Source organism: Notechis scutatus, chromosome 14, assembly GCF_049901735.1.
Source record: "Notechis scutatus isolate UNSWTSFEM ecotype Mainland chromosome 14, rNotScu1.2, whole genome shotgun sequence".
NCBI lineage: Eukaryota > Metazoa > Chordata > Lepidosauria > Squamata > Elapidae > Notechis > Notechis scutatus.
In genome coordinates, this window is record NC_142022.1 from 7856770 (window position 1) to 7868060 (window position 11291).

At 51.6% G+C, this 11291-nt stretch overlaps 1 protein-coding gene and 1 long non-coding RNA gene across 3 annotated transcripts in view; both read right to left on the reverse strand.

Moving 5' to 3' along the window:
* CNIH2 (cornichon family AMPA receptor auxiliary protein 2) overlaps positions 1-9310 on the reverse strand; it is a 34559-nt gene extending 25249 nt beyond the window's left edge. The window contains exon 1 of one of the 2 annotated variants that reach the window (XM_087943517.1): positions 9084-9310. In XM_087943517.1, coding sequence (XP_087799643.1) covers positions 9084-9164 — 81 coding nt within the window. In that variant the 5' untranslated portion in view covers positions 9165-9310. The remainder of the gene's footprint in view (positions 1-9083) is intronic. The other variant, XM_087943518.1, reaches the window with a different exon arrangement.
* LOC148129522 (uncharacterized) overlaps positions 1-11291 on the reverse strand; it is a 268357-nt gene that overhangs the window by 241335 nt on the left and 15731 nt on the right. The window lies entirely within an intron of this gene.

Here is an 11291-nt window from a genome sequence, read left to right on the forward strand (position 1 = left end):
CTTCCTTCCTTCCTTCCTTCCTTCCTTCCTTCCTTCCTTCCTTCCTTCCTTCCATCCTTCCCCTTCACTGGAGGTTTTTAAGGGGAGTCTAGACAGCCACCTGTCTGACATGGTATAGGGTTTCCTGCCTAAGCAGGGGGGCTGGACTAGAAGACCTTCCAGGCCCCTTCCCGCTCTATTCTGAACCTGATCGATCGGCTCTTCTTTTAATCCCCATCCAGTTCAATCGTCCAGCTTCCACTCAGCCAGCAGGCTAATCTTTCGTATCCCTTTCTCTACAAAATGCTTGGTTGCTTCCCCCCCCCCACTAAACCATTCGATCTGGATTTGCACCTGGAGCCTCCCGCGCTGAAGGACGGCAGCCGTGCCAGGAAGTGGTGCGGGAGGAGGGGGGGGTCACCTTTGCTTCCCGCGTCCTTCTCCTCTTCTCGCACCCCTTTTCTTCCTTCCCATCCGGGTAGGGGCCCCAAAGCTTTGGGAATTTGGAAGCTGGGCTAATGCCAGCCATACACACACACACACACACACACACACACACAACCAAACAACTCGTGGGTGTAGGAGGGTCACGGAGAACACACCGGGGCCCGACAGAAACGCGGGGGAAGAGGAGAGAGAAATAATATTCGGGGAATGCAACAAACTCCGTTTTTATTCTTGTTTTCACCTTGAAGGTACTGTCGGTTGCTAGGGCAACGGGAGCTGTCAATTTTGGGGTGTTTTGTGCGTTAAATTTGCACCCGGCAGATAAGGGGTGGGGGGGGAAGGAGGAGGGTCTCTGCCCCACCCCCCTCCTCTAAATAATCCACACATGATATTTTTTGATTCCTGGCCCCAAACCAGGTGTGTCGAATCCTCTGCCTGGCCCAGTATCCTCAGCCAAGAGGGACTACATCTCCCATCCTTCCCATGTGGCTAGTCCTTTCTTTCCCCCCCCCGTGGGATCTGCCACTTGCCAACCTCCGCAGGGACGGCCGTGAAACCCTCCCCTCTAAAGGAGGGAGCCATGGATGAAAGCTAAGTGGCTAGTCCCTGGTGTCCAGACCTAGAACTTCCGAAAACGAACAGAGTTAACAAGAGTTGCAAGGGGCTTGGGAGGTCATCTAGTCTAAACCCCCTGCTCAGGCAGGAAAGTGTCTAGGACTACGGACAAACAGTTGTTGAATTAAGCTTCGTCCAACTTAACTGAGTTTGTTCAATCCTTTCACTGAGATTAAACTAACTCCGGGGCTGATTGAACTGCAGACGTCTCATTACCCAACTAGGGAACGCCATCAGGGTTACGGAGGGTGGGGGGGTTTGCAACCTTGTTTACAGTCTAGGGTAACCATGGAAACAGGTTTTAAAAAATAAAATAAACCCCTAGGTGCCTCCAATGGTTGAGCCTGTTTCCGCAGGCCTTGCCATCCCCAGTGAGGCTTAGAAGGCCAATGTGCTAACCTCTCCCTCATGAGGACTAGAAGCTCGTTTTGTGCCGTGCGCGGGGGGTGGGGCGAGACACTCCGGTGGGGCCCAAAAGGAGGCGGAGAGAACCCCCACCGCCTAAAACTGCACGTGTGCGATTTGAGGCCGCAACAGCGAGGATTTCCTCGAGGGGAGGCCCGCGCGGCATTCGAACTCGGGTCCCCGGGAAAGGCGAGGGGTGGCGTGTCCTCAAACCCGGCTTGGCTTTCCTTGCAGATTGTTGTTTGAATGAAAGCCAGGGAAAAAAAGAACAAAGGCCCAGCGTGGATTCTGGTCTTGGGTTTTCGGTTGCGGGAAGGAAAACTATATTTGCCGCCCACCCACTCAAGATTCAAGATCAGGAAGGTCTTAAGATGAAAGGCCCTCACTACTTCCAGCGGGAACACGAAACCAAGGAAATCGCCTCCCACTGCCCCCCAATTTTCTGCAAGTGTTCAATTCGGTATTGAATCACGATCCGTTTTAATTGTAATTTTAATTATTGCTATCCTGAGCTTTTAAAAAACAAACGGGACAGCCATTTGACTGGGTATAAGGCTTGAGCAGGGGTCAGACTAGAAGCCCTCCGAGGTCCCGTCCAGGCCAGCCCTAAGGATTCTACATGCAAATAACTCAAGGCGACAAACATATCCTACACAACTCCTGCCTATTTTCCCCAACAACCACAACCCTGTGAAGGGATTGGGCTGAGAGAGAAGGGGAGAGAGAGAAATTGATAAAGAGAGAGATTGAGATAGAGAGGAAGAGAGAAATTGAAAGAGAGAGAGATTGAGATAGAGAGATTGAGAAAAAGAGAGATAGAGAGATTGAGATAGAGAGATTGAGAAAAAGAGAAATTGAAAGAGAAGAGAGGACAGAAATTGAGAGAAAGAGAGATTGAGAGAGAGATAGAAAGAGATTGAGATAGAGAGATGAGAGATTGAGAGAGATTGAGAGAGAGATTAAAAGACAGAGGAGAGATTGAGAGAGAGATTGAGAAAGAGAGTGAGAGAGATTGAAAGAAATTGAGATAGAGATTGAGAAAAAGAGATGAGAGAGATTGAAAGAGAGGAGACATTGGGATAAAGAGAGAGAGATAGAGTGAGAGAAAGAGATTGAGAGATTGAAGATTGAAGAGAGAAGAGAGATTGAGAGAGAGATTGAGAGAAAGAGAGATTGGAGAGAGAGAAGAGATTGAGAAAAGAGAGTGAGAGAAAGAGATAGATTGAAAGAGAGGAGAGATTGAGAGAAAGAGATTGAAAGAAATTGAGACAGAGTGAGAAAAGAGAGATGAGAGAGATTGAAATAGAGGAGAGATTGAGAGAGAGATTGAAAGAGAGGAGAGAGATTGAAAGAAAGAGACTGAGATAGAGAGATTGAGAAAAGAGATTGAAAAGAGATTTGAGAGAGAGAGAGAGAGAGAGAGAGATTGAGAAAAGAGAGTGAGAGAAAGAGATAGATTGAAAGAGAGGAGAGAGATTGAGAGAAAGAGAGATTGAAAGAAATTGAGACAGAGTGAGAAAAAGAGAGAGATGAGAGAGATTGAAATAGAGGAGAGATTGAGAGAGAGATTGAAAGAGAGGAGAGAGATTGAAAGAAAGAGACTGAGATAGAGAGATTGAGAAAAAGAGATTGAAAAAGAGATTTGAGATAGAGAGAGAGAGAGAGGGAGGGAGGGAGGGAGGGAGGGAGACGGGCCCAAAGTCACCCAGCCAATGGCTAAGGCATTACTAGAACTCCCAGTCTCCTGGTGATTGGCAATGCAGGCTATAGGAAGGAAGTGCCGGCTTTCATGCCTAAGGCAGAACTAGAACTCACCATCTCCCAGCTCCTAGCCTGGTGTGTTTAACAACTAGACCAACCACAGCATTTGTATGATCTTCACTTGAGTGTGGAATTGACGGCCAAGTTTGCAAGCTTTCGAGTTAGGGGCTCGCTCCCTCCCTAAGATCAAAGATTTGTCTACCTCTGTACCTCAACCAAGACGTGGATTAATCTTGGAACAAAACCAGCCTGAATTCCATCTATATCCACACGGCTGTTATATTTACATCCCTGCATCAAAAGTCAGGAAACTTCCATTCGAAGGATTAGTTTTGGGGCAAAATAAATTAAAACAAAAAACAAAAAAACAAAAAAACCCCACGAATTATTCTATTCCTTGCTATTTTATTATTTTATTCTATTTTATTCTATCCCCTCCTATCTCCTGCCTTGCCGAAAATTAATTTCACTTTTCTCAACCACCCCGCCCAAGATTTAAGGCCAGGAAAGAAAGGGCTTGCTTTGAATACTTGCAAAAATAAACACACAACACACACACACAAAAAAAAAAACACCAAAATTTTGAGCCGCGTTCTTCCCGTGCCATGAACGCAGGGAAAAAACGCATTGTGTGAATCTGAGCTTCACAGCCACTTTTGAATTCATTCCACCAAAGCCAATCCCTAACTGGTTTTGCAAACTGAAATAAGAGCTTTCAGCTCTTCGGTCCGGCTTGGCTGGTGCCAAGTTGGCAGCATGGGAGAAAACCAGTTGAACCAGTCGCCAAGTGTCCTGGGGTCAGCATTTCCAGAGTCCTTTCGCGCCCCCCACCCCGAAGAGACTCCGCAGAGTGAGCAAACCAACCTCTCCACGAAGAGACGTGTCTGAACATATTAAAAATATTCTCTAGACTTTGCCATCTTCCGCTGCACAAGCCAGCCAAGGAATAAATCATTCCCAATGCTTATTATTATTGTTATTTTTGCAAGCATGGAGGTAAAACGTGCCTTCTGTCCAACAAGGGCAGCGCGATTATTTTTCCCCTGCAAGGCAAAAAAAATATGTCTTTATTTAATACTAGCTCGATGTCCGTGCTTCGCTATGAAACTATGTGGTCGGGCAAGTTTTGGGGGAGGGAAAATAAGGGGAAAAATTGTGCCTCTGTCTATCAGCATCCATTGCTACTCATCTGGCTAGCGTCTTCTGTGTGAGAGTTGAGGGCTGTTTGGAAACTGAAACAGTATTTGCCGTATTTGAGCAAGAAGGAGACAGCAAGGAGCCTGGGCATGGCTTAGCTCAACTGTTCTGTACTAAAGCTGCTTGGTGCTCTGAAACTGGAACTCCTCTCCTCTGCTTGTGTTTTGCATTTGGAACAGATTTCTTTTCAGGTGGGGAGGGGGAGTAGAACTCCTTAGCATCAGAGCGTGTTAATAATAATAATATAGGAAACATTAATGCTCTGATGGTCATTTGGAAAATCCTTTCTTAGTGAGCCCCTAGAAGCCAAGAGGAACATATAGGCCCAATTTCAAGTTTGTAGGCTTTATGGTTCTGGAGATTTTGTGATGATGCGTGAGTGGGATTTTGCTTTTATATAGAGAGAGATTTATTTATAAGCCGCTTTGATTGTTTTTACAAAGAATTGCAGGCGGCGAGGATGCCTACTAATTGTTTCTTTCTCCTATTATTTTCCACGCAACGACAACCCTGTGAGGTAGGTTGGGAGGAGAGGGAAGGGCTGGCCCAAAGTCACCCAAGCTGGATTTCACGGCTAAGGGGCTGGGGGAGGACTAGAACTCACCATCTCCCGGTGATGGGCCCAAAGTCACCCAGCAATCGTTCATGCCTAAGACAGAACTAGAATTCACTCTCCTGGTGATCGGTACAAAGTCAGCCAGCCAGCTTTCATTCCTAAGGCAGGACTAGAATTCACTGCCTCCTGGTGATTGGGCCAAAGTCCCCCAGTTGGCTTTCATGTATAAAGGCAGAACTAGAACTCCCAACCCCCCCCCCCGGTGATTGGCCCAAAGGCACCCAGACAGCTTTTGTGCCTAAGGTGGGACTAGAACTCATTGTCTCCTGGTGATTGGGCCAAAGTACGCCAGTTGCCTTTCATGCCTAAGGAAGAACTAGAATTCTCTCTCCCAGTGACTGGCACAAAGTCACCCAGTTGGTTTTCATGCCTAAGGCAAAACTAGAACTCTCCATCTCTTATTTTCATGCCCTGATACTTTAACTACCAGACTAAACAGGCTAGCCAGAGTTCCTCTATAGGGAAACTATAACTCCCAAGTGCACTCACTTGAGCTACTGGCAAGGTAGCCTGGGAACCGCCTGTTCCCAGCTCCTGGAAATCCACAGGTCCCCCTCAGGTGTTTCAATGGGGGAAGGCTTTTTCAAGCTATACAACGCTCCTCAAAGAGTCCCATCTACTAACAGCACCATCACTTTAAATGGAGGCACCCCTAGTAATTAAAAAAACAAAAAACAACTTTAACTTTTGAGGTAGACTCTCCTATCCAAAAATAAATCTAAAAAAAAAAAAGCATTAGGATCCATTGAAAGTATCCCGACGTCAAGTGGATCTACATCCCCAAATTTCAGCATGCGGTTGAATATTATCCGGGAAAGCCATTCAAACGAACGCGATTAAGCTCAGATAAAACCTTCCAGAATATTGGCAAACATTAACGCAATATTAAATCCCTGCATCCTATGACATTTTAAACAAGGGGGAACCCAGCCCCCTTACCAACACCCTTAAAACCAGAGTCTTGTTTAAGAACACGGCTTCACAATCCTGGTTAAAGCTCAGAGGGAGCTTATTTAAGGAGGAGGCAGCCAAACCATGGTTAAAAGCTCAGAAAGAGAGAGAGAGAGAGAGAAGAAAAACCAATGTTCCAATCCTATGTTGGTTTGCATCCTTTAAATAAAGGAAATTATTCCTGGTTTAAGCAACCTGGGACCGTTTTATGTCAAACCAAACCCAGTTGTTGTTGTTATTACTATTATTATTGTTGTTATTATTATTAATTATTATTGTTGTTGTTATTGTTATTGTTGTTGTTATTGTTGTTAAAAGCAGGAATTCCAAGCATTTTTACACCCAAATCCAATCCACAGAGATTTATTTTGCCCAGACCCTGCCCCCATCCTCAAAAAAACACCCCCCAAAATGAGGAGATGCCCCCGCAGGGAAGGAGTGAAAAGATGCCAGCACCCCCCCATTTATTAGGGAAAGGGCTCCCTTTTGTAAACAGATGTAGTTCCCATGGCAACCGGTGTCAGGCTCCTTGGTTACAGATGGAGGAGAGAAAATTGGGGAGGGGGGCCCAGAGAGGTGGAGGATGGCAGAAAATGGAGGAAGAGAAGGAGAGATTTAAATAATAATATCATCATCATCATCATCATCATTAAAAATAAATAAATAAATTCCTTCTCTGGGATTCCTCAACACGTCACCAGAAAAGGAAGATTAAAAAAATAAAGAAAGGAACCCTCTTATTTTGATTAAAAAATAAATAAAAAATAGCCCCCCTCAAAGAGGTTAGGGGATATCTGGAAGTTGCAAGGGAGGGGGGTCAGGAAGAAGGGGATTTTTCTGATTTTTGGGGTGGGGGTGGGGGCTTACCCCATCCCTCAAGACCCCCTTTTGAAGGGGCGATTTGGACTCTCGATGGACGGATGAAGCGTGGTTTTTTAGCGAGCCCCCCATCAATCTGAATTTCGCACCCAGTCCTTTGAGGGGGGCGACTGCTACCCCCTCAAAAAAAAAAGTAAACCACCCCACGACCCCCCATTTTTCCTCCCCAGACAGAAATAAGACGGGCTTTGCACCCCAGACCCAAATCGAAGGCGTCTCTTCTGGTTTGAGGGGCTCACGGCGGGAGAGGGGGGTGTTTTTTCTTGCCCACCCAATTGCTCACATCTGCACACACCCCCCACCCCAAGATGCCAAAAGACCCTCCCCTCAAAAAAATAATAATATATATATTATTATAACTATAATAATTATATATAAAAAGCAAAGGCCGAAGATTGAGATAAGAGGATTGCTAGAAACCAGACGGCTCCCCCAAAGGCGAAAAGAGTAAAGCCCACCCACCCTTATTAGGGAGTCTTCGGTGGTGAACCACCCCCCCTCCCCAAATCCCAGTTCTTGCCTAGCCTTTCAGTGGGGAGGGGGCTGGTCCTGGGTTCCAGATCCTGAGGAAGGTTGTTTTCTCCCCTTTGATTGCAGCCCCTTCCCCATAAACCCCTGACCTCCCCCCACCTTCCTCACCCCGGGTTGCCAGGCCTGCCAGGGCTTCCCTCCCAAAGCTACCCCTCCCCAATTTCTGCCCCACCACTTTTCCATCCTGGTCAGAGAACCCCCCAAAGATGGCTTGAAGCCTGCCTTGGATGCCCCCCACTGCCCTTCGACCCTCCCGCAACCCCCTAAGGCCCAGATTCCTTCCCTACTCCTTCCCCCTCTCGAGACCCTTCCCCAGTTGCCTGCTCTCCCTTTCCCAATCCTTAAGCCCCCTCCCCTCCCTTCCAGAGCCCTTAAGCCCCTTCCTCTCTCTTCCCTGGCCCTTCAGTCCTCTGCACCCCCATTTCCCAGCCCCCAAACCCCCTACTCTATTTCTCTGGCTCTTGAGCCCCTTGACCTCCCTTCCCCAGCCCCTGAACCCCTGCACTTCCTTCCTCAGTCTTTGAGGACCCTCACCATCCTTCCCAGCCCCCGGCCCTCCGGCCCCCCCGAGCCCCCTTCCTCCTCTCCTTTCAGCCCCTCTGGCCCCTGAGCCCCCTTCTGCCCTTGCCCACCCCTTCCAGAGCCCTTAAGCCCCTTCCTCTCTCTTCCCTGGACCTTCAGCCCCCCCTCTCGCACCCCAGCCCTCCCCCCTTCCCCATCCCGCTTAAGCCCCCTCCCCCCTCACTTCCCCTGGCCCTTGGGCCCCCTCCCCTGACCCTCTCCTTTCTCTGGCCCTTGATCCCCCTCCCTCCCAGAGCCCCCTCCTCTCTCTTCCCTGCTCCTTAAGCTTCCCCCTGTCCCCCCCTTCTAGAGCCCCTAAGCCCCTTCCTCTCTCTTCCCCATCCCCTAAGCCCCCTCCCCTCACTTCCCTGGCCCTTGGGCCCCTCCTCTCCTTTCTCTGGCCCTTGAAGCCCCCTTCCCAGAGCCCCCTCCTCTCTCTTCCCTGCTCCTTAAGCCCCCTGCCCCCTCCCTTCTAGAGCCCTTAAGCCCCTTCCTCTCTCTCCCCCCATCCCCTAAGCCCCCTCCCCTGACCCTTGGGTCCCCTCCTCTCCTTTCTCCTGGCCCTTGAGCCCCCCCTTCCCAGAGCCCCCCCCTCCTCTCTCTTCCCTGCTCCTTAAGCCCCCTGTCCCCCCCCTTCTAGAGCCCTTAAGCCCCTTCCTCTCTCTTCCCCATCCCCTAAGCCCCCTCCCCTCACTTCCCTGGCCCTTGGGCCCCTCCTCTCCTTTCTCTGGCCCTTAAGCCCCCCCTTCCCAGAGCCCCCCTCCTCTCTCTTCCCTGCTCCTTAAGCCCCCCTGCCCCCCTCCCTTCTAGAGCCCCTAAGCCCCCCTCCTCCCCCCTCCCTTTCCTGGCCCTTGATCCTGGCCCCCCTCCCTCCCAGAGCCCCCTCCTCTCTCCCTCTTAGAGCCCGCTCCCTCTCTCCCCCCTGCCCCTCCTTCCTTCCCTGGCCCTAAGCCCCCCTCCTTTCTCTGGCCCTAGATCCCCCTCCCAAGCCCCCTCCCTCTTCCTTTGCCCCCTGCCCCTCCCTAGAGCCCTAAGCCCCCCTCTCCTTTCCCTGGCCCTGCGCCCCTCCCCTCGGCCCTCCCTGCCCCGGGCCCCATGCCGGGTGTGTATGGGGGAGGGGGAACGAGAGACCCCGACTCACATGCCAGATGACGAAGAAGATGAGCGAGGCGCAGAGGACCAGCGTGAGCATGTAGCAGAAGGCGGCGAAGGTGAAGGCCATGGCGGGGTGGGGGGCGGGCGAGGGGAGGGGGCGCCGGGCCGGGGGTCCCACAGCCGCGGCGGCAGCCGCTACGAGACCGGCGGGAGGAGCAGCAGCAGCAACCGCCGCCAAACGCCCCGCATCCTCCCGGCTCCGCCGCCGTCTGCCGCCGCGGAGGAAGCGGGGAGGGGGAGGAGCCGGGGGCGGGGCTAGGAGGCCGGGGGGCGGGGCCCAACGGCCCAGGTGAGCGCGCGGGAGGCGGCCCGGGCTGGGAACCAGGGGCTGCGGAGTGCGAGGCAGCCGCTGAGGCTCATGGGGGTGGGGGTGTCTTTGGGGGCTGGGGGCTTTTTGTGTGGGGGGACCCCCTCCCCTCTGCAGCAAACACAGCTGGCTGCTTTCCTGGACCACGTGGGGGGAGGGCGGATGGACTCCAACTCCCATCGTTCCTTACCGAGCACTTGACACGCCGACTCATCAACCCCCCGCCACCGCGAAGATCTTGCGGCTTAGGGGCTGGGCCCTGGACTACAAATCCCATCCTCCCCCAGCAGCACATGGGGACAGAGGGAGCAGATGGACCCCAACTCCCATCGTTCTCTACCGAGTACTTGACACGCCTAGACTCAACCCTCCCTCCCACCATGAAGATCTTGCGGCTTAGGGGCTGGGCCGTGGACTACAAGTCCCATCCTCCCTCCAGCAGCACATGGGGGCAGAGGGAGCGGATGGACCCCAAATCCCATCGTTCTCTACTGAGCACTTGACACGCCTAGACTCATCAACCCTCCCACCACAAAGACCTTGCTTCTTAGGAGTTGGGCCCTGGACTACAAACCCCATCCTCCCCCAGCAGCACATGCGGCAGAGGGGCCCCCAACTCCCATCGTTCCCTACCAAGAAAGAGCACTTTGACATGCCCAAACCCTCCCACCACAATCTTGCTTCTTAGGCGCTGAGCCTTGGACTACAAATCCCATCCTCCCCACCCCCCAGCTGGCCGGGCAAGGAAAGCTTTGTAGGTCCAACGTTCCACCATCTTGCTACGTTGAGGATGGGGGCGACTTCTGACTTCCCACAGTTCAGGGAGGTCTGGGTGGGGGGATTCTGGGAGTTGAAGTCCAATCGTGCCGACTGGGGGATTCTGGGAGTTGAAGTCCAGTTCAGAAGCTGCTGGGCGATTTAAAGGGCCAGCCCAACCTACCTCGCAGGGGTGTTGTGGGGCAAAAGAGCAGTGGGGGGGGGTTCCCTCAGTAGGGAAAAAACTGAATATAGGTATAAACGAAAGCTTCATCTGGACGGCAGCCCAAAACTTCTTCCTTCCTTCCGTGGTATTGGAAAACCTTTTGTGCAAACCTCCAAAGTGGACGCGGTTCGCAGGCCTAAACCATGGCTAGTTCATTTCTGGTTTGTTCCCCTCCCCGGGTCCCTTTCCTAAATAAATCCACAATTCCTTAGATGGGACCGCTGAATTTTTCCGCTTTGGGTACAAAATATCAAAAAACGGTCGACTAGCAAACCGGTGGGTCTCAAAATCCCCTTCCCTCCTCCCACCAAGCTGCGAATCCAGGTTAAATCTAAGCTGGCTTGGCAGCCGGCAGCAAGACCTTCCGGAAGAAGCTGGTTTAAGGGGGGAGCTGGCTCTGGAGCAATTCTGAATGGTGCCCCTGGGCGCCAGGTTGCAGACCCCAGGAAGGCCGGCGGTAAGCCAAGCGGTGGGAGAGCGCCCTCTGCTGCCCACTTTGGAGAACCGTCTGCAGGAGGGCAGAGGCGTTGGGCAGATTCAAGAAATTATTAAATCATGGTTTCAATAGATCTCAACATGCGAAAGGTTGAAATATCCTGCCCCACTTGGTTTACCAGCAGCCGACCTGCCTCGCAGGGTTGTCGTGACGGGGAAAACAAGAGGAGGGGAGTCTTATGTTCATCGCCTGTTTATCATCATCATCATCATCATCAAAGGCGGGACATAAATAAATGGATTAAGAAATTGCCAGATCGGGTGCTTTTCTCTTTTGCTCCACCAGAGGGCAGCCTTCTTCTCCTTCCCTGCAGCCAGGGCCAATCACAAGCCAGCTGGGGAATTCTGGGACTTGAAGTCTCTCCCCTTCTTCTCAAATCAATTGCCAAGACTTGGGGGGGGGGACTTTG